Below are 22,974 nucleotides of genomic sequence, written 5' to 3'. Positions count from 1 at the left end.
GGGAAGCAAAACAGAATACACTGACATAAGACAAGGACCTTCAACATAAAACAGGAAACACACCAACTGAACTTACAGACTCAGAGATATGAGCTTCACATTATGATAATACTGACGGTACAGAGGGAACACATGGGCAGGGATGACTAGACAGGACACGTGGGACCAGAGCAGGCACAGAGACACAGACTAGACACTGAACAGAAGGAGTATGGAAACCAAAACCTAAGAACTAAACTCTTAACAAGAATTAAACTGAAGCATAGGATAAACGAATCAAAACAGCTCAACTAGTAAATCAGAACATAGACCATAATACAGAATAACACCAGGACACCAGAAACTCAAAATGCTGGGTCAAAATGACCCTGACTCGTGACAATAAGAGTACATTTAAACACCTAAACTTAACTTAATCATTATGCAGAATGGCTATTTTCAGTTAATTAAATAATGTCGGCTAGTTTGACCTATAGTATTGCTATTTATCCGCAAAATAAAAACTAAATGGTAGAAAGGAGATGGGGTGCAAAGCACAGTAGTTACCAAAACAGTGGAGTAGAAGCCGAAAGTAGGATGACACATATACCTACATAAAAAACACATATTTTAGCAAAGTATTTGAGTGAATGTTCTAAGTTACATTGCACTGGTACCTACTAGCATAAAAAAGCTTCAATAAAGCGATTCCGTTTCTCCATTGAAGAAAACAGTTTAAAGCCTTGAACAACCAGCTGCCAGCTATAAGGTAAATCATGACTAAAAATACTTTATTTGGATTTAAAAAAATAAATTTTAAATAAATACATACATACAAAAGTAAAAAGGAAATGTACAAGATTGTGCTTATAATTACTTTTAACGCTGAAGGAACTAATCATCCCATAACCCACTCCAAATCCAAGATTCCACAGCAAATAACTCCCAAATTTATTGAATTTAGTCCTTTTCATTCGCGTAGTAAGGTATTATTATAGTTTTTTTTTTATATTTTTTGTTGTTTGTGTTGTGTATGTGTAATGCTTTGTTCGCCTGGTTTCTTTAACTTCGCGGTCACTAAGTATCCTGTTTCACCAATCACTGTTTCAATATAGTTTTATGGGTAAAATAGTTCCTTTCCGATCCTTTACAAATAACTCATAATTTTTGTTAAGACAAGGTTGAGATAAATACCATCATTTCACAATATCATAGCTTGAAGTAAGTCTGACAGTCACGTGTAAAAGTCAATGGAAGGCGCTAATAAATGTATACTTAACCATGTACGCCGTCATTGTGGAACTTTAATTGTCAATGCCGGTTTCCCACGGACTGTTATGGCCGTAACGCAAGGTACAGCCTTGAAAACAGTTTGTTATGGTAATGATGTTTTACGTGATAAAGTGCATATGTGTAAAATAATTAATCGATATTAGCATTAGCTAGCCATTTGAGGACACGAAGCTTTAAAAATAAATAAATATAAGGAAGAGTAAAGATAAGCGTTTTCCACCTTGGCTTCTGAACTCAGCGCTGCTCAGTGTCCAAAGCTCAGAGGAGAGGCAGCTATGCAGAGCTGGTCACCACGGTCAAGGAAAGCAACGGAGAGGGTTTAAGCGTTTCATGCTTTAAAACGAGGCAGCTCGTCTAAGTCAGGAAGCTATGGGCGCTCATAAACTGCTGTTTTCCGAGCTGAAGCTGTGGACCTCAGGAAGAGGTGGATGGATAGCGCGACTTCACAAAGGTGCGGTAATCAGGAAATGTTTACTCGTAATACACTTGATATTCAGTGTGGACGCGTGCCAGACCCAGAACAAAATTTAGCCAACTTAATGTTCTTATCGGCTGATCTACACACCTGCTTGAAGAAACTTTAACAGGCTGATTTAACTCAGCAGTACTTAATATATCAAGCAACTCTGAGCATCAGTAAAACAAAATACTGTATAACTGCATGCCTTACTCTGCTAGCCTTTCATTAAAACACTGTAGGCTGTAGCTGTACACTACACTGCCTTAGCTTACTGAGACCCTTTAGCTCACTAAGAGGATTTAATTCAAACTAAGGCCTTGCTGTTTTGCTGCAACTCCAATGAGTTAGACGTGAACTTGTCACGTGTTTTTGCAGGCGGCTGTGGAAAGGCTTCATTGTCCTCATGCAGCCCAAAGGTGTGTATTGTCGGAAGCGGTCCAGCAGGTTTCTACACAGCACAGCATCTAATCAAGGTATGGACTGCTTGTTATGACAGACACAGGAGTAATAGTAGGCAATACTGATAAATATCTGAATATGTAGTACTGTGCCAAAGTCTTGAGCCACCCTTGATTTCTTTTTAATGTTCTTCCAATGAGCTGGCCCTTCTTGTCATTTTTAAAGCGGTGTCTTAGTTCAGCAGGCTTTTTAAAGAGTTTTCTTTAAACTCTCATTTTTGGCCCACTTATTATACCTGAACATTTTCAAAAAGTGCTTTTGTTTAAGAAACCACTTAAAAAGGCAGCTAACCCAAGGGATGGGGCAGCAGGGATGTCAGTGTGTGCAGGATGTCCTTAAAAAAAACTGGGCAAAGTGGGGGAAAAAGGAAAAACATATTTACTGGGGGGGGGGGGGGGGGACACATTTACAAAAAAGGAAAGGAAAGCTATGTTCTTAAGAAGCAGTTGTTCTTAACCTACAGTTACCAGGTAACTGTAGGTGAACTCTTAATTTAGTATGCCACAGTGTTTAAATTACACAGCTTGCTGAAGACTGACAGCAGCCTTCCTACTTTCTGTCACAGTGATACCTACAGCAAGCAGGGGTGAGTCTAAAGGGGGGGGGGGGGTTGGTAAGGTGTATTAGACCATATTTCTTTCAAGGCTTAAAAAGTTTAGATTAAATTAAATAAATTCTGTTAATTTAATGGTAATTGGTGCTGTTAGACTGGACAGTGACTTATTAAAACATGCACCATCATAGCATTTGTTTTCTGCTCCAGGAAACATTGCATCAGTTCTGAGAATATTGATATCATCTCTTTTCTTCAGTGCAGACACCGCATACTCTTTAAAAAGATTACAGACATGCATATTTACTCACTCACTAGCACACTCAAAGACACACACACACACACATTCATACACTTGTTAAAAAACACATGCACATGAACAAACACCAAATCTACCTCATCCGTGTGATGCAATAGAGTCAGAAATCTTTTTTTTTTCTCCTATCGATGCAAGAAAGCATTTTGAACATTTTGAATTAACTTGGAATATCAACAATAAGACAGAAGAATTTCTTATACAATTTTACAGCTGATGGAATAATAAGTAGAATTCTCAATTACTAAAATAATCAATAGCTGCAGTCCAATTCTAAATGAATTTGCTAATGACTACTAATTTATTGCCCAATAGTTGTGTGTTAATTACATGTTAATTTTTCAATTTGTGTGTGTGTCATTAGTTTCTCCAAATCCGGCCAGCATCCTTTAATGTGAAGTCAAACAAATGAGCGTGCCCCTCCCTGCTTAGTACACAAAACCACTACGCTATCACACACTAACCAAAATATAGCCTTTGAGCTGCCTACTGAGTACATGCTCATACATACGACTGGAAATAACTTGCAGGGTATGCTGTGTCTTTGAGCCCAAGGTTATGTCATTGCAAGCTATGCCCCCCACACACAGCAGCACGATGTGCATTGGCCATGCAGCACTGTGGCTCTTTGATGTTTTTCATGTTGTGTTTGTATGATTTTAAGTTCATATATTAATTGTTGTCTGATTCAGCACAACATACTTTAACTAATATAATATAAAATTATATAATAACCAGTTTCTGATGATTAAAAAAAAATGTAATCAAATTTTAATTTCATACATTTTGTCATTTTTATTTACTTTGTGTTTGTACTTCAGAAAGTTTGTAAAACTGTTGGCACGAGGAAGCTGCATTCGATACATGACAGTAATTAATATTAATATAATGGTGGATGTTCATATTTGTCAAGCTTCAAATAAGAGTTTAGTGTGTGTGCAAATAAATGGCTCAGTGGCTGTCTAGAACCAACCACAAGAGCAATAATGTAAAGTAATAATTCTCTGTATGACTTTATGTGGTTTACATCATTGTGGAGGAACCGAAGCAGTGAAACAGTTCGTCAGTTCATTAAGGTTTATACATATTTGTTGTAAGGTCCCAACATACTTTTCAGTCAGTGTTACTGATTAGTCCAGTGTTACAATGGACTAATCAGTCCATTGTAACACTTTGATTCTTTTCCTTTTCAACCGTTCAATTGAAGGTTTTCTGGTGCGCGTGTGATCATTGTCCCGTTGTGTGACCTAATTTTGGTCAAGCTTTAGCTGATGGACAGACAGCTTCACATTTGACTAAAGAACACTTTGTCATACAGAGGAGTTCATAAGTGACTCATTTATGGCAAGGTGGCTGCAAATCAAACCTAAATCATCACCCCTCCACCACCAACTTAACAGTTGGTTTGAAGTCTTTGTGCTGAGACCCTGTGGTTGTTTGGCTTTCACCAAACATCACACCATGCATTAATGCCAAGCATCTACACTTTGACCTCATCTTTCCAAAGGATCTTATTCCAGACGTCCTGTGGTTGATTTTCTAAGCCCTGCTGCTGTGTTCTTTTTAGAGAGATGACACGAACAAGCAATCCTTTTTGGTTTGTTTAAAAAAATTATTTAGATTATTTAATTTTTAGTGGTTTTATTGGTTTTGAGGATTTTTATTTTTGGGCTGTGTTGAAAATATTTCAAGACTAAAACTAAAGATATTCCAGTTAGTTTTGTAACCACACAATATTTGTTTCTGTTTTTTCTAAAGCCTTTATTAACAGTTCACTTTAAGCTTTACGCATTATATTTTGGATTTTGTTTCTGTTTTTTCTCTCAGGCTCGCCAAGATGTTGAGGTGGACATTTATGAGCGTCTGCCTGTCCCCTTTGGCCTGGTCAGGTTCGGAGTGGCCCCAGATCATCCTGAAGTCAAGGTGTCTGCCTCTAATAGATTTTAAAGAACAGATAATTGCCTCAAACCATTTTCTGTATATTACCTGTTTTTAAGCAAAAAGGACAAAAAAGATTCATTTAATTAGTCCAGTTTCTCCTCAGTAGTTCTAACACCAGATGCAGTGAAAATCTTTTAACACAGGGATTAGTTTTGTTTTGGAAAAAGAAACTCTTCAGACAAACCCGTTTCTTAAAGTCTGTTTAGTTTCGCCAGACTGTGTAACGACCTGTGGTACCGTTAATGGAAAATTAAAAACCAGTCAGTGGTTAATGCAGACCAGTCAAACAGAAAGAGACACGTTAGATAAGTCTGTCAGTGAAGTGAAATTCCATTAGAAGTGTGAATAACATCACAGTGAACGGGTGTTATCACGTTTATGTCTGAGGTTGAATGCAGTGTTTGAAGCTCGCTATATTTCCATGTTGTGTTTGCACATCTCTGTTGCTTGTGGGGCTCGCACACAAGAATTTCACTCGCATGTGCTGTGCCAGTGTGCCTGCACATGTGATGTGACAATAAAAAGTGATTTGATTTGATTTGATGTCATCACACCCAACTCATTAAAATGTAACTGAACAACAAAAGCAATATTATGCAACCCTCAACAGGACACATATCCCAACATGCTGGCAAATATAATGACAGATAAATACTGGTAATAATGAGACCTATCTGCTTTGTTTCCCACAACCAATAATGTCACCTTTGCATGTCTGATATAATCGTGGTTAGAGATGTGGTTAGCCTAGCTCAGCAGAAATACTACTTTGAAAGTAATACACCAAGACTTTTAAATCACTAGTGTGTCTTCTTTGTTCAGTCAATACTGAGGCAAAACATGCGAAAACAACAACAAGGTTCTTTTCGGTGACGTGCAACCATTTCTTGTGAAGCAGCAGTTGATTTCATCTTTAAAGCACATGAGTGAGTGCATGAATCGATCTAGTCTGGTCTGATATTTCTGCTGAGCTGTTCCCTGCTTTTAATTCCACTAATCATAAAGGTAAGAGAGCGGTGGGCCAATAGTGTAGTGGTGTACACATTTGGAAAAGATCCCCAGTTTGATCCCAGTAGACACAAATCTATTGGGGGTTGGGTCAGGAAGGGGTACCCAGCATAAAAATCTACCAAATCATGTGGAGCGAACCCATGTGAACAAGATAGCAGCCAAAAGTATTTGTTTGAATGTAATAAGATAAGATAAACCTTTTTTAATCCCACACGTGGGAAATTTTCTGCTCACGGCAAAAAGTACAATTAAAGAAAAGTAAGATTTAAGAAAAACACAACAGAATAGGAGAAGATAAAATAGAATAACATACTGTACAAAATAGAATAAAATGCTCTGTCATAGTAGGAAAAATTGCACTTGGTACTATTGCACATCAGGGAAACGGGGCGAAAGTTACAGCTGTGTATCGATGCATGTGTGTGTGTCTGTCTCCACGTATGTGGTTATCTGTAGAGGCGATGTTGTAGAGACAATTTCAAGCTCAGTCTTGCTCTTTCTGGTAGTTTTGTTTGTTTTTGTTCCTGATCCCAAATCTTAACATCAGATTTTTCTCAGAAGCAACATTGGCTCCATAAGCATTATTGAGAGTTCAAAACAATGTTATTGTAGTTGTTAAAGCAGTCACACGGACAACTCAAGAATGTAATAATAATTAAAACTGGGTTCCACATTCATCTATGAAGCAAATTCAAGTCCTGGAGAAGGCACAAATATATTGAAGGTTGCCTTTAATGCATTAAAATTTTGCTTATCAAAAGATGAATTTGTGTTTTTGCTTAAAGCTGTTTCTTAAAGTCTTTATTAAATATATGCAGCATCATACAGCAGCAGGATCCATATGAGCAGCTCCATTAAGGCGCCTATATTCAGACAGGATTATCATTACTGTCTAAGTAGCCTCTGAACAACCACAAATGTCTAAAGTTAAATGAATTATTGGTATTTGTGAATTTTCAATATCACTTCTCACAGATTGTTTGGTCCTTCCATCATTATTATTTTTAATATTATACAAACATTTCATCGCCAACATCAGCCTTTTGTCTCCTGAAATCTTCCGATGACTGTTCACCCAAATGAAAGTATATTATTGTGTATTTATTATGAAATATAACTGGCATTTAAAAATTACAGTGAGGATAATTAACATAGTCCCATCTACCATGTTTTCTCTTCCATATCTCAGTGCAGCTGGGAGGTGAAAGGTGGCAACCTCTGCACTCATTGAGCTGTGCTCTTATTACAGTCTGAGTCTAAAGTTCAATTCAGTTTTATTTATATAGTCATCAGTCAGTTTCCTGCACTTTGTCAGCAAACAGTGAAGTGAAGGAAATCCATTTTTCCTCCAGCCCTTCTATCGTGAAGACGTTAGAACTTCTTTATGAACTCTTTGTTCTTACAACATGCAAATAATGGGCTCTGTGATCTGTTCTGTACTTGTTTGTAAATGCAGGTGAACACTTTGAACTGAAACTAACATGACGTAATTTTGCTGGCTTTTGTATCTGGCATAGTTATTAAGGCATCGTCTCCAGAAATAGATAATAACACTGTAAATAAATGCACTGCAGCATTAAAAACTAGACCTGCATGTGTGAACACAGATGTCTGCTCGCGCCGGGTCTCTAATTACACAGATGTGTAAAAAGCAGGTGCTGGCGTGTCGAATTCACGGAGAGAGTGTGGACGTCATGCGTCTTATCTCCTGCCAAACTCTTTTGAGGCTGCGCCCTCACTTCAGCCAGAGTGTTCAGAGAACTGAGAGCGAATCTGAAGCAGGCTATCTCATCCTGTGTGCTACATAAGAAAGGCCAATACTGCACTCAAATCTGAGTTCTTGTGTGAATGTGGACACAGTAATGTATACTTCATTTATTAAAGGGAATTAGTTTTCCCAAATAAGTCTAATAAGGGTTTGAGCACCACTACAGGAGCTATAAAACTATAAGACAAGAACAAGAAACCTTCACAAAGTGGAATATAGTGAAGTTTTATGTAAATATTCTTAAATCAGAGTTTACCCCAACAAACTTTAGTCATCTGCTGTCCTGAGGTCATTAACCACTGGATAGAGAATTACTCCCATAATAGGTGGAGTTGAAATACAGATGGAGAGTCCAGCTTGCTAACTTAAATTTTACCGATTCTTGTCCTCAGAACGTCATCAACACATTCACGCAAACGGCCAAGCATTCACGCTGCAGTTTCTATGGCAATGTGAACGTAGGCAAGAATGTGAGCATCACCGAGCTGCAGCAAGCCTACCACGCTGTCGTACTGGTAAGGATGTGAAAGCCCACTGCGGCTCCTTCACCTTAAACGTGTGAAAAATAATCATCTGTTTCTGTTGAACTCTGTAAATTGTGCGACAGAGTTATGGTGCAGAGGGAAACCGGAGCATGGGAGTACCGGGCGAAGACTTGGCTGGTGTGTACTCTGCCAAAGACTTTGTGGGCTGGTACAACGGACTCCCCAGCTGTCGAGAGGTAAGACTTCCAAGTAAGTGTTTCACATAGACACACAAGATGTTTCCATCCATCAAAAAGAGCCTCAACAAAGTTAGATCATTTCACAAGAAAAACTGTCAGGTGAAACTGCTTCTCTGTCTCATCTGTTCGATTTCTTTCTTCAGCTGAGTCCAGACCTGAGCTGTGAAACAGCAGTCATATTGGGACAAGGCAACGTGGCCTTGGATGTAGCAAGAATTCTGCTATCTCCCATCGACATTTTAAAGGCGAGTTGGTTATCAGTAAATTTATAACAAAAGAAACAAAAACAGTAAGAGCAGACATGTTTCAGTCAGCAAGTCTTGAGTGCTCTGAGATGTATGAAAGAACCGCTTAAGCTGAGGAATTTTATCTGCTTAAATAATCACAAATGTTTTGTTTGTCTGTTAGGCATGAAAAGCAAAAACACCGTTGCTGAAACCTCAAAAATATTTTTGTTTTTCATTGCATCAGCGTGAAGCCAAATGGAGAAATGTTGTGTCTTTATCTGTTGTTGTTTCAGAATGCAAAACTAAACTAAACTGAACAGAAAATCATCAATAGATGAAGATAAGATAAGAAATAGTGCTACAGAGTAGTTTCACTAGTTTTGACAAGTAAAGTTTGACCTTTCTAGTTTCCTGATCACAGTCCTCCACCTGACACTAAGAATTAATGGGCAAACGTGACTGAAGAAGAACATGAGGGGAAAGTAAGAGCCCCTAAAAAGGCTGGTAGGTTATGTAAAATGTATTATTGTAGGGTCGTGCACCTTGAGAAGTCAGAATGTTTTCAAATAGTGAAGATATTTTCTTTACCATGAGACAAATACATGACTTTGTTAATAATTACAGTTGGTTTCCTTTTAAACCTTGGGACCTGTACTAATAGCAGCTTCTGACCCGCTCGGGCTCAGTTTAAGTACACATGGTTTGGCTTTTTAAGCTAGCATCTCTGAGCCTGCATGACATCATAGGATGTACAGGAGGTAACCACAGGAAGCTTTTAGGGCTGAGAAACACAGCTAACGTCTTTTAAAATGTCTAACTGAACTAACAGTCTCTGAGAAAAGTCAACTTTAGTGGAGTCATTTTCATCAGCTTCAAGTTTCTCTGATGTGTCATTTCATACAAAAGCACCACTGATAACCACAAAATTAAAGGTCAAAGATGACAGTGACCTTTTGTACTTGACTGGTAGATGTAGGACACCATGGTGTCAGTTATAATAGTGAAGTTTGATTTGTTTTGTTTGGAATAAATAAGTGATGAGCTGCTTTGTCAGACTAAAGTGGGGAAATTGGGCATACAAATATCAAAAGGTGATACAAGAGCTCACATACATTTGTTGGACTAAGACACAGTTCCTGTAGTTTTGCCTCTGTGTACCAATAAAGTGGATTTTAAATGAAATGATGTATATGAAGCATACCATAATATTTGTTATATACTCTACCGAGGGAGCATTATTGAATGGGAATGTATGGCTGCCAGTGGAACAGGATCGCTAAGGTTTATCGATGACTTGACTGCTCAGTCAGTCAAATTCTGCAAATTGGTCGGCACTTCACAAGTGAAGCCCAAAGCATAATCCAAAAGAAAAACAAAAAGAAAAAAGGCCCTGGCAGTGCATCTCAAGAGAGGAAGCGCAGCATTTGGTGATGTCTGTTGGTTCTAAACTGCAGGCAGTCATCAAATGTAAAGAAGTTACATGCTGAATTAAAATCAATCACATATTGACTGATTGTTTTTAAAATGTGTCTGTACGCCTGTGATGGTGCAAAATTACAAAAGTTGGGTATTTGTCCAAGAAATTGTGAGTCAAACTTCCTGTGTTAACCAGCAATATGAGCTAACAATAAATAGAAATCAAATCACTTGGGGAAAAAAAATCTCTCTAAGCTGTTCAGTTTTCCAGCTGAAAATGTAATTTACTTGTCAAACTTTTTCTGCAGAAAACTGACATCACACAACCAACACTGGAGGCTCTGGCAGAGAGCCAGGTCCGCAGGGTGCTGATAGTTGGCAGGAGAGGACCCATTCAGATCGCTTGCACAATCAAGGTGTGTGTCGGACAGAAAAGACAACAAGAGGAAAGAATAATATGTTCTCTAGTGCCTCTTCCTCAGGTCACCATTCATCTCCACGCCGCATCTTCCAAAACCTGTTTCTTAACACCACAGACACGCAGAATATTATTAGAAGGCTTTATTTTAATCCATTGGAGTGGTACAAACTGCACTTTTTAGCCACTGTGCAAGTGTTAACCAACTGTTTTATCTGCATCTTTGCCTAATGCTTATTGATAATTTTAGCCGTTTTTAGCATTTTCTTAAATGACCTGTTTACGTGTTAGCTTTGGCTTGCTTTTTTAATTCCACTTCATTTTGGGGTAAAAAAATTCAACAATTTAACTATTAAAAGTTACAACAGCTGGGTCCAAGAGTAAAGAATAAAAATATGGAAAATATAATAGTCGCTTTAAGAGTTCCCACATATGAGAGAAAGCCAGAGCACTTTCATGCACACTTGGTCAGTGACCTTGTAATGTTACTGCTGAGGTTGGTAGAAAATGTGTCCTCTGCAGGGAGTAGCTTTATCTTGTAGTTTAAAGTGAAAAAAACAAGACCAACATCACATTATTTTCTTTTCTGCTTATATTATTTGAACTATTCTTCAGTCTTTCAGTGTCACCCTGAAAAATCAGAGGTTCGTCCTGTAAAATGAACAGTTTGGTTGTTGTTGCCAGACTGTTTCAAACTTGTCTGATCATCACCCCTCTTATATGTTCGCTGTCATTGTTGGTACTGCAGTAAATATAATTTCACTAGAATTTTACCAAAAGAGATTCTCCATGTTTTTAATGATGCTTTAATTTGGCCCAGTGAACCATAACATATGCTCCTTTTCTACAGGAGCTCAGAGAAATGGTGAACCTGCCGGACACCAGGCCGGACATGGTGGCGGCTGATTTTGATGGAGTCAAAGAGGCTCTTAAAGGTGAGACCACATGCAGCTTTATCTTCATGCTTTCCCCTCTAACTGACCTGCTGTGTTTTTAAAGCCAATAAATGTTTACATAGTTTCGTCTGCCTTTAAGATCTGTAAATTTCAGTGTTTTTAGTTTTTCTGGTGCAGCTGGAAAAGATGCCTGGTGTTTTTAAGTGAGCAGTGAAAACATGTTAGATATCTACATGTGCATGTAACACATGTTCAGACTGCTGAAAGCGCCATCAGGAAGGAAGAAAGGTAAGCTGTGGTTAACAACAGCATACCCAGCTGAGACGTATAGCTTATACATACTGTGAGGTGAATGGAAACTGCCAACCTGCCCAGACTGCTGCTGCTGCTGCTGCTGGCTTTAGTTTGAAAGATTTTCTGTTGTTGTGTGGGAACCTGCAGGTTAGGGTGCAAAACAGAATTGTGCAACAACCCCCCCCCCCTAAGCTGGCCTCGTCCTTGCCAGAGAAATGCTGCTGGCCTCTTTGATGATGGCAGGCACTCTCAGATTTATAACGATAACCTTGACTCTGGTCACAGATTGCTAAAATAACCCTGAGCGTATGTTTCGTTTTAGTGATAAATAGCAGTGAAGGATGGTAAAAGAAGCTGGCTATGTTTATCTGTGTTGTAATCATGCCTGCTGAGCTTGCATTACTGGAGTGACAAGTCTGTGGTCGCAGCAGCACATCAGAACTTTGCAGTTACAGGAAATTTATAAAGACCAGTTCCTTAAAGCCATTTCTAATGTGTTCATATGTGCACATACAAGGTGCATGCACAGCAACACTCACATATCACTTACTGAAAGACCACATGCACACTTGTATGTAAAAAAAACACATGCATTCACAGCCATATACTAGTCATGAGACCACAGCATGTGTCCATAAAGTTCCCAAGTATAAGAGTAGCTGCTAGTGACAAAATTCTAAGAAGATTGTTAAAATTATGGAGTTTTGTTGGAATTTCCTTTAAAAATCAAAAGACTAAGTAAGGAGAAAGATAAAAGTTATTCACAAAGCATCTTATCCCTTAAGATGAAAACAAGTATAGGAGTGGAGATGGGGACTAGTGTTTCCTAAGGAGAGGGAAGAAATGGTACAAAGTACAGAGCATTGATTGGTCACGTCTCTCAGGTGCCGTGTCAGGTTTCTTAAGGATATGATTTTCGGATTCAGTTCATCTGCTGTAGATTGATAAGTTGAACGGCAGCCAATGTTCAAAGAAAAACTTTGAAAGACCTTCAGAAAGGCTCTTTAGAATGTACAAGAAGGTCCTGGCTCCATGGAAGCAAAATATAAAGACATAAGGGATGATCAAGACTTTTGCACAGCACTGTATATGTTGTTTTCACAACCTATTCTATCCAAAAAAAATAATTGGAAGATTAAAAATTTGGACGTTATAAATGCAAGCAAAGCAGGGCGATTTTAAGCTGAAGTATCTCTGCTGTGTCAGACTTGCCGAGGCCCAGAAAGCGTCTGACAGAGCTGATGCTGAAGACGGCCCTGGAGGTACCCGGAGAAAAGGAGCAGGAGAGACGGAGCAAGGCCTCCCGCACCTGGGGCTTTCGATTCTTCCGGAGCCCCGTGGAAGTTTTGGCCGAACCCGGCCACAGCAGAATAGCTGGCATCCGACTGGCGATCAACAAGCTGGAGGTTAGCAGGATTTGGTTTTCCAAAAGTGCCTGTCACTGTGCTGCTGCTCCTTTTAAAGCAGATATCCTCTCTGTGAGCAGGGTTCAGGTGACGGAGCCCAGGCTGTGCTCACAGGAGAAGTGGAGGACGTGCCCTGCGGCCTGGTCGTCAGCAGTATCGGCTACAAGAGCCTGCCCATTGATCCATCAGTGCCTTTTGACTCCCGCAAAGCCATCGTTCCAAACACCATGGGCCGCGTTAAACAGGCTGCAGGTACCCTGTAAACACTCTAAAGAACAAGCATTATATTATATTTTATTACTTCAATAATATTTAATGATTCGATTTTTCTTTGTAGGTCTGTACTGTAGCGGCTGGCTTAAAACAGGCCCCACAGGTGTCATAGCTACCACTATGAACAATAGCTTTGACACTGCACGATCCATTTTGGAGGACATGGACTCGGGAACGTTGGATATGTCTGCCGCTAAGCCTGGATCACAAAGCATTAGTGCTCTGCTGGAAAAGAGAGGTATAAAAATGTTAGTTTGTCATTCACAATACATCCTATAACTGTGCTCTCGACGTGTGCTGCTATTCTATGAGCCAGTATAGAGTCATGAAAGTAAATGTGCGTGGACCAAAAACAGTTGGACTAAAAACAAGGGAAAATGAACTCAATGCTGGAACAGTCACCAAAAAGTCGGGCTGTAGAGATTCTGTTTGAAGTGACTGTTTGTGTTTATTGTGAAGTTCATTAAATGATTACATAAGAAGTAAAATGACGAAGAGCAAAAAAAAAACAAAAAAAAACAAAGATGCAAAGAGATTTGAAAGAGAAAATTACAAAACAAAACTAGCAATAAATCCTGCATGCCACCAAAACATTTGCTACGGAGAGCCATAAATCAGTAGCAACAGCAGCAGTGAGGTATGTCGTCATCATCTCAGTGCACACAGTGACCCGTCTGTATAATCCTGTTCTCTGAAGTTGCCACTAAGCCACAGCCAAATGTGATTTTTCTCTTCTGTAGGAGTGAAACCAGTGACTTTTTCAGACTGGGAGAAGATTGACAATGTGGAAATGAAAAGAGGTGAATCCCGTGGGAAACCCAGAGAAAAGCTACTGACTGTGGAGGAAATGCTGCACTTGGCTTGGACATGAAAGAATGAAACCGTTTTCATGTGAACAGGCAATGCTACCTAAAAAATGACTGCACTTGTCTTTAGGGATCTCACTGATTGATCACACAATAAAAATGACTATTTGAACTCCTTAACATGGATTTAATTCATATTGTATACATGGCACTACTAGGAACTGTTATTTGCTACAGTGTAATTTAGTTACCTTGTTACCAATACAACACACTGACTGAAAACAACAAGGACTGAAAACCTGCTGCGCTCAAGACCAAACTATAATGGGTCCGATTTTTATGGAAGTTGTGCACTGTAATGTACCGTTAACTAAAAACTATGTGGCAACATTTTTTTGCACTTTTATATAATGTCATTGAACATCTTAAATCTGTATTTGAGGAAATAAAATGACGTCTATCCTTTGATTCCTGTCCTCAGAGCTTCAATTGTTACTGCTGGGATCCATCGTTAGGTCCACAAGTGTTTGAAAATGTTTTGGCACTACTTTCATATATTTGGCTCTTCATAATTTGAATTGAAATTCTTATTATATGCGATTAAAGTGCAGATTTTTATATTTTATGGAAAGGTCAGCAGGACTAGAACATCTATAGGTGGCAAAAAAGGATGGGTTTTTGTTTTTGTTTTTTGAAAAGGAAAACTATGTGAATTGCAAAATCAAAGGTTTGGACAAGGAGGGTGTTCATACTGAGCTTATCATAAAAAGGCCTGGACATCAATGAAGACTGGTGGATGATCACAGCATCCTTTCCATAGTAAATATAAACCTCTATAAAATATAACAAAATGATTCTCCAGAAGGTTTGTGTCCCTTATTGTTGGTCTACTATAATGAGAAGACTGCAGGAGCACACCGACTGTTACCATAAGGTGCAAAGTGAAGAAAAAAAGAAAAGCCAGATTAGACATTGCCAAAACATCTAAAACCTCAGCATTGGAAGACCATTCTTTATTCCTTAAGGCCTAATACCAACCTATACCGCAGTGTGAGGTATTTGGACATTTGAAACATGCAGATTGCAGTTGGGATGATTTGGGCCACAAACTGACAGGAAAATGTGACAGTTCACTCAGTCTCAACACTGTCACCACTTTGTGTGAACTGACAAATTCACAGGTTTTCAGTGGTACAGCAGATGTTGGCGGTGTTATTGATGAAACCTGAATCATTTTCACCCTGATAACAGTTTAAAGTAGAAGCAGAGGTGGGAAGCAACAAAGTACAAACACTGATACTGTACTCGGCTCAGCAGCTTAGAACCAAAAGCTATATCAAAAACATTGACAGGTAAACTTATGTAACATGTTAACATAGGACCCTTTCTTTCATATAAGCTTTCCAATTCTTGCATCCATTAAATGTGGAGAGATAAGGCAAGACATCACAATTGCCTCCAACAGCTGCTGTTTTCATGTGAATTGCCTCTCACCCTCAGACCTTTCTCAACAGGGTTGAGGTCAGGGGAGTATGGGGCCACACCATGGGTTTCTCTCCTTTTATTCCCATAGTAGCCAATGCAACAGATGTTCTTTGCACCATGAGATGGTGCATTGTCATGCATGAAGATAATTTTGCTACGGAAGGCACAGTTCTTTTGGTACCATGGAAGAAAGTGGTCAATCAGAAACTAAAGGTAACCAAATTACACTGTCGCAAATAACATTACATAATACATTTATGTAAATTACCAAGGTCATTATCACAGACCTTAAAGGTGCACATCCGCATAGTAGTAAACCTCAAGAGTTCTGCATTTCTGCTCAAGTTAAAAATAATTTACATTTCTGTATTTTCACCATTCTTTAGTGCACACACAGTAAATTGACATAGCTACTGGCCACTATGAAGTTTGGTGTTTTGTAGGTTAAAATTCAGCTTATTTAAGGATATTATTTCATTATTAGGAACTATATCTTTGAGGTCCGTATCATTTTCATGTCATACCTATAAGCAATGAACTCACCACCCTTCCCTATTCAATTCAATACAATTCAATTTTATTTATATAGCGCCAAATCACAACAAAAGTCGCCTCAAGGCGCTTCATAGATACAGAGAAAAACCCAACAATCATATGACCCCCTATGAGCAAGCACTTTGGCGACAGTGGGAAGGAAAAACTCCCTTTTAACAGGAAGAAACCTCCAGCAGAACCAGGCTCAGGGAGGGGCGGCCATCTGCTGCGACCGGTTGGGGTAAGAGAAGGAAAACAGGATAAAGACATGCTGTGGAAGAGAGACAGAGATTAATAACAGATATGATTCGATGCAGAGAGGTCTATTAACACATAGTGAGTGAGAAAGGTGACTGGAAAGGAAAAACTCAATGCATCATGGGAATCCCCGGCAGCCTACGTCTATTTTTTTTTTCTGCCTGTCCCATTTGGTTCTTTAGCCATCAGAATTGTTGTCTGAAGACCAACAAGGATACCCAATGGATTTACTTTGCCAAGTGGATCATCGTGGCATTGCCGTATTGGTCCATTTGGTCGATCTTTGTTTTTATTATTTATTATATTTTATTTTCAGATGTTACAGACGGGACAGACATGAGTGAGGGATAGGAAAGGGAGAAAGAAAGAGGAAGGAAAGGAAAAACAGAAGGGGAGAGGGACAGTGAGAAAGGGGGGGAGAAAAAAAATCTCCTGGATCACCTGTTGAGAGAAGAATAGAAAACAAGCAAAAAAGACAAAAAAAAACCAAAGCAACATACTAAACACAACACCATCGAATTAATCTAGCTAAGTGTAAACAGCAGTAAATACTAAATATTCAATGTTGTTGTGCAGCACGCAGGACAGATGTGCTTCGAAGTAGCAGCCAAGAAAGGTGTAATTTGGGTCTACGAGCAGTGAACACCCGTGTGCATACCTGTGTGGATCAGCGCGCTTGTATTCCAAAGGTTTCTCCATGTAATGATCTGCTAGGGAGTGTGGGGGGGCCACAGCCCCGTCCTCCAGGGTGTGAAGCAGGTATGGAGGAGATCAAAACTCCAGACATCCAGAGGCCCCCAGAACACAAGAGACCAAGGAAGACCAACAGAGGGGCAGCCGCGCCACTGTTCCAGTAAGAGCTGAGGAGAGTCCCAGATGAGGGTTCACTCAGCAGCCGCGGAGCAGAAGCCAGGGGGAGTTGCAGTGACGCGCCCATGAGCTCCGCCGGCCGCCAGCTGTGCCTGAGTGACCGAGCCCCAGGCCGAGAGGCCGGGGGCACCCCACCTCCGAAGTGGCCCGAGCGAGCCCCAGGCTCCAGGCCCCAGGCCCCGATAAGCAGCCGCCAAGGAGTGAGCCGGTGTGTACCTGGACGCCCACCCCCAGACACAAAGAACCACCAACGCACCGACACCTGAGGGAGTCCGCCACTGGCAGGGGAAGTGGTGGTGGGTGGAGATAGGCCTCCAAACCTTGGAGGGCCTGAGGTGTCCCCAGAGAGGTGACGTCTGATACCCAACCTGACATATAGACACAGACATACAGGCACACACAGACACAAACATCCATTCCCCCCCTCATGCTCTCATATGCACTCACTCCACACTCAACCAACGTGGAGACAGACATAAAGAGACGCTGTACACACGATCACACTCCCCAAGCGTACTCTACGAACCGGGTCTAGGTACCCTTGCCCCTGGAGGGGGCCTACGTCTATTGCAGCATAACTAAGGGAGGACTCAGGGTCACCTGGTCCAGCCCTAACTATATGCTTTAGCAAAAAGGAAAGTTTTAAGCCTAATCTTAAAAGTAGAGTTAGTGTCTGTCTCCAAACTGGAAGCTGGTTCCACAGAAGAGGGGCCTGAAAACTGAAGGCTCTGCCTCCCATTCTACTTTTAAATACTCTAGGAACAACAAGTAGGCCTGCAGAGCGAGAGCGAAGTGCTCTAATAGGGTGATCTGGTACTACAAGGTCATTAAGATAAGATGGGGCCTGATTATTTAAGACCTTGTATGTGAGGAGCAGGATTTTGAATTCAATTCTGGATTTAACAGGAAGCCAATGAAGGGAAGCCAAAACAGGAGAAATCTGCTCTCTCTTTCTAGTCCCTGTCAGGACTCTTGCTGCAGCATTTTGGATTAGCTGAAGGCTTTTCAGTGAGTTTTTTGGACATCCTGAAAATAATGAATTACAGTAGTCCAGCCTGGAAGTAATAAATGCATGAACTAGTTTTTCAGCGTCACTCTGAGACAGGATATTTCTAACTTTAGAGATGTTGCGCAAATGGAAGAACGCAATCTTACATATTTGTTTAATATGTGCGTTAAAGGACATGTCCTGGTCAAAAATGACTCCAAGGTTCCTCACAGCGTTACTGGAGGCCAAGGTAATGCCATCCAGAGTAAGAATCTGGTTAGATACCATATTTCTAAGATTTTCAGGACCGAGTACAATAACCTCAGTTTTATCTGAATTAAGAAGCAGAAAGTTAGCAGCCATCCAGGTCTTTATGTCTTTAAGACATTCCTGCAGTTTAACTAATTGGTGTGTGTCATCTGGCTTCATGGACAGGTAGAGCTGGGTGTCATCTACATAGCAGTGAAAATGTATGCTGTGTCTTCTAATGATGCTGCCTAAGGGAAGCATGTATAATGTAAACAGAATTGGTCCTAGCACTGAACCCTGTGGAACTCCATAATTAACCTCAGTGTGTGAAGAGGACTCTCCATTTACATGCACAAATTGGAGTCTATTAGATATGATACAAACCACTGCAGTGCAGTACCTGTAATACCTACAGCATGTTCTAATAGGATATTATGGTCAACAGTATCGAACGCTGCACTGAGGTCTAGCAGGACAAGCACAGAGATGAGTCCACTGTCAGAGGCCATGAGAAGATCATTTGTAACCTTCACTAAAGCAGTTTCTGTGCTGAACTCTGAAACCTGACTGAAACTCTTCCAATAAGCCATTCCTCTGCAGATGATCAGTTAACTGTTTGACAACTACGCTTTCAAGGATGTTTGATATGAAAGGTTGGAGATTGGCCTATAATTAGCTAAGACTGCTGGGTCTAGAGATGGCTTTTTGAGTAAAGGTTTAACTACAGCCAGCTTGAAGGCCTGTGGTACATAGCCGATTATTAGAGATAGGTTGATCATATTTAAGATCAAAGAATTAATTAATGGCAGGACTTCTTTGAGCAGTTTTGTAGGAATGGGGTCTAAAAGACACGTTGATGGTTTGGAGGAAGTAATTATTGAAGTTAACTCCGAAAGATCTATTGGTGAAAAAGAGTCTAACATCAATGGTACTAAAGTAGCTGTAGATATTACATCTGTGGGATGATTATTGGTAATTTTTTCTTTAATGATAAAAATGTTATTTGTGAAGTTCATGAAGTCATTACTGGTTAACGTTAAATGGATGGTTTGCTCAAAAGAGCTCTGACTTTCCCTCTGATTGTTCTTGGCATTTTGGTAAACTAGCTTTTTGTTGGGCTTTTTTTTTTAAAATTAAAAAAAATATAAAACCACCCAGAGCTTACCACCTACACAAATTATACCAATAATTTAGTTGTCTAGGATTACTATGGAAATGACTAAAATGTTAGAAATAGGTAAAGTACCTTAATCAGTGGACAAATAAACACATAACTTGAAGTTAAGAGTTTTATTCAAGAGCAAAGCAGTTTTCTTGCTATTGTGTCAGGACTGTGGAATTAGTGTAAGATTCCAAAGCCAAAGTCAAGTCTTCCAGCACCAACTTCAGCTGCTTCACATTTAGTGAACTGGAGTCACTCAGCAGGCCGCCCGCCGTGGCGTTGGAGTCACTCAGCAGGCCGCCCGCCGTGGCGTTGGAGTCACTCAGCAGGCCGCCCGCCGTGGCGTTGGAGTCACTCAGCAGGCCGCCCGCCGTGGCGTTGGAGTCACTCAGCAGGCCGCCCGCCGTGGCGTTGGAGTCACTCAGCAGGCCGCCCGCCGTGGCGTTGGAGTCACTCAGCAGGCCGCCCGCCGTGGCGTTGGAGTCACTCAGCAGGCCGCCCGCCGTGGCGTTGGAGTCACTCAGCAGGCCGCCCGCCGTGGCGTTGGAGTCACTCAGCAGGCCGCCCGCCGTGGCGTTGGAGTCACTCAGCAGGCCGCCCGCCGTGGCGTTGGAGTCACTCAGCAGGCCGCCCGCCGTGGCGTTGGAGTCACTCAGCAGGCCGCCCGCCGTGGCGTTGGAGTCACTCAGCAGGCCGCCCGCCGTGGCGTTGGAGTCACTCAGCAGGCCGCCCGCCGTGGCGTTGGAGTCACTCAGCAGGCCGCCCGCCGTGGCGTTGGAGTCACTCAGCAGGCCGCCCGCCGTGGCGTTGGAGTCACTCAGCAGGCCGCCCGCCGTGGCGTTGGAGTCACTCAGCAGGCCGCCCGCCGTGGCGTTGGAGTCACTCAGCAGGCCGCCCGCCGTGGCGTTGGAGTCACTCAGCAGGCCGCCCGCCGTGGCGTTGGAGTCACTCAGCAGGCCGCCCGCCGTGGCGTTGGAGTCACTCAGCAGGCCGCCCGCCGTGGCGTTGGAGTCACTCAGCAGGCCGCCCGCCGTGGCGTTGGAGTCACTCAGCAGGCCGCCCGCCGTGGCGTTGGAGTCACTCAGCAGGCCGCCCGCCGTGGCGTTGGAGTCACTCAGCAGGCCGCCCGCCGTGGCGTTGGAGTCACTCAGCAGGCCGCCCGCCGTGGCGTTGGAGTCACTCAGCAGGCCGCCCGCCGTGGCGTTGGAGTCACTCAGCAGGCCGCCCGCCGTGGCGTTGGAGTCACTCAGCAGGCCGCCCGCCGTGGCGTTGGAGTCACTCAGCAGGCCGCCCGCCGTGGCGTTGGAGTCACTCAGCAGGCCGCCCGCCGTGGCGTTGGAGTCACTCAGCAGGCCGCCCGCCGTGGCGTTGGAGTCACTCAGCAGGCCGCCCGCCGTGGCGTTGGAGTCACTCAGCAGGCCGCCCGCCGTGGCGTTGGAGTCACTCAGCAGGCCGCCCGCCGTGGCGTTGGAGTCACTCAGCAGGCCGCCCGCCGTGGCGTTGGAGTCACTCAGCAGGCCGCCCGCCGTGGCGTTGGAGTCACTCAGCAGGCCGCCCGCCGTGGCGTTGGAGTCACTCAGCAGGCCGCCCGCCGTGGCGTTGGAGTCACTCAGCAGGCCGCCCGCCGTGGCGTTGGAGTCACTCAGCAGGCCGCCCGCCGTGGCGTTGGAGTCACTCAGCAGGCCGCCCGCCGTGGCGTTGGAGTCAGTCGGTTTGGAGAAACCTCCCTGGAAACCAACATTCTGACTGACTGCAGTTTTTCCCTTCACGGTTTTAACGTTGTTTGGCTTTTTCAAAGGCAATCCAGATTTCAAGTTTCCAACTGATGCTTCAGTATCCACTTCATTAGTTTCCTGTTGTACTGGAACAAAAATAAAAACAAAATTTAAAACAAAACCACAAACACGATTAAGATTTAGTCAAATCCACACCGAGCAACTGGTCCCAGACTTTGTGCCCTACATGACTTTTTGGTCATATGTAAGGATACTGTTGCATAAATATCTACATCATGTCCATGAACAATGTAGATAAGGATTTTTAAGTCAATTACAACACCACTGACCAAAGCCCTCATGCATGTGCCCCACACAAGTGTGCTGTCACATGCTTGTCAACTACTGGCAACAAACTACATAAAACTGGATCTTGCTTACCTTCATCAACATTTTGAGTCAATATTGACTGGAGCAGGACAAGCGCTCTCTGTATTGAACCATCATTGGCTCCAAGACCTATAAACACAACATTCTTATTATACAAAAGGTTTTCACATTGAGGGAAAGTTTATACTACAACCTTCAGCTGGTTTCCAAAGTTAACAAATATCTTCCTCCGAGTCCACACATACAGACAGTAACAGGTACTTACATAAGTGTCTATTTGAATTATGACCCTGTGTTTTATACTTTGAAAACATTACACATAATATAACCATTAAACTCAACTGCTGGCAACAACCCAGTTCTTGACAATTTAAGCATTTCCCCCCCCCTTCATTTTCCTTATTTAATAACTTCAAATCACATTGAGTGGTCTTGTCACAGGATACAAGACAAAAAAAAAATGAATACACTTAGTACAACATGCCCTGATAAGCTTTTGAAAATTTTGTGTTCTATACACTTTTCACTCTTTCAGATGAATGACAGGCATTTTAATCACCAACCATCTTGAAATGAATTTTGTAACGGTGTGACCTCAAGCATAAATTAGAAGCCAGGGACCTTACCTGTCTTTTCCCTCTGCAGCACTTTATTCTGTCTGTGATTCAATCCACTGACTGCAAAACAGGAGGAACATGATTTACAATTAGCGCATTTCTGTTCATTCTTTATGCCGTTTGATGCCAAAAGAGATAACTTGCAATAGCTAAGTGATATTTCCGAATCTTTACACCAGAACCTTCTAGCAGTTCCAAGATCTTATCTTACAAAAATCTACTCCTAAGTTAATTAACATAAATGTCAAACGAAGCAGAAAGAAGCTACAAAACCTCCAGCAAGCCAAACAGTCAGCAGACAACCGAGAATGGTCCGAACAGCTCCCATTGTTCCAGCAACCAAGCACAGATGGAAGTCACCTGTGAGGTTTAAAAAGGCCACTGTGCAGGCGTCACACCTGCAGCTCATCAGCTCCAATTATCTTGCTTTGGAAGAAAAAGAGGAGCAAAGACGCACTCCACACCA

At 41.9% G+C, this 22,974-nt stretch overlaps 2 protein-coding genes across 2 annotated transcripts; one reads left to right on the top strand and one right to left on the bottom strand.

Annotated features, from left to right (window-relative positions):
• Nucleotides 1-1,301: 1,301 nt before the first annotated feature.
• fdxr (ferredoxin reductase) lies at nucleotides 1,302-14,708 on the top strand. The gene is made up of 12 exons (XM_085465537.1): nucleotides 1,302-1,723; nucleotides 2,108-2,205; nucleotides 4,888-4,983; nucleotides 8,173-8,295; nucleotides 8,388-8,501; nucleotides 8,648-8,749; nucleotides 10,456-10,563; nucleotides 11,416-11,500; nucleotides 12,962-13,161; nucleotides 13,242-13,413; nucleotides 13,499-13,672; nucleotides 14,175-14,708. Exons 1-12 carry the CDS (start codon nucleotides 1,642-1,644, stop codon nucleotides 14,303-14,305), a joined length of 1,485 nt encoding a protein of 494 aa, XP_085321663.1. The 5' UTR covers nucleotides 1,302-1,641; the 3' UTR covers nucleotides 14,306-14,708.
• A 5,191-nt stretch (nucleotides 14,709-19,899) lies between these two features.
• On the bottom strand, nucleotides 19,900-22,974 carry LOC146702604 (uncharacterized). Its single transcript, XM_085467194.1, has 5 exons — nucleotides 22,782-22,974; nucleotides 22,518-22,568; nucleotides 21,943-22,020; nucleotides 21,497-21,647; nucleotides 19,900-21,100 (listed from the first exon to the last, which is right to left on the bottom strand). Exons 1-5 carry the CDS (start codon nucleotides 22,915-22,917, stop codon nucleotides 19,942-19,944), a joined length of 1,575 nt encoding a protein of 524 aa, XP_085323320.1. The 5' UTR covers nucleotides 22,918-22,974; the 3' UTR covers nucleotides 19,900-19,941.

The sequence above is a fragment of the Copadichromis virginalis genome, linkage group LG8 (assembly GCF_057382275.1).
Source record: "Copadichromis virginalis isolate Kocher_CV1m ecotype Utaka linkage group LG8, C_Virginalis_male_GT1.1, whole genome shotgun sequence".
In the NCBI taxonomy this organism is placed as follows: domain Eukaryota; kingdom Metazoa; phylum Chordata; class Actinopteri; order Cichliformes; family Cichlidae; genus Copadichromis; species Copadichromis virginalis.
The sequence above is the reverse complement of the archived record's forward strand: the minus strand, read 5'-3'. Positions and strand labels throughout refer to the sequence as shown.

Bases quoted from the DNA above. Each gene is read 5' to 3' on its own strand.
- fdxr (XM_085465537.1), top strand. From the start codon at position 1,642: ATGGGCGCTCATAAACTGCTGTTTTCCGAGCTGAAGCTGTGGACCTCA. The intron at 2,206-4,887 runs GTATGGACTGCT...TTTTTCTCTCAG, and splicing joins CAGCACAGCATCTAATCAAG to GCTCGCCAAGATGTTGAGGT. The intron at 11,501-12,961 runs GTGAGACCACAT...CTGCTGTGTCAG, and splicing joins AGTCAAAGAGGCTCTTAAAG to ACTTGCCGAGGCCCAGAAAG.
- LOC146702604 (XM_085467194.1), bottom strand. From the start codon at position 22,917: ATGAGCTGCAGGTGTGACGCCTGCACAGTGGCCTTTTTAAACCTCACA. The intron at 22,021-22,517 runs GTAAGGTCCCTG...TTGTGTTTATAG, and splicing joins GCTGCAGAGGGAAAAGACAG to GTCTTGGAGCCAATGATGGT. The intron at 21,648-21,942 runs GTAAGCAAGATC...TTTTTGTTCCAG, and splicing joins GACTCAAAATGTTGATGAAG to TACAACAGGAAACTAATGAA.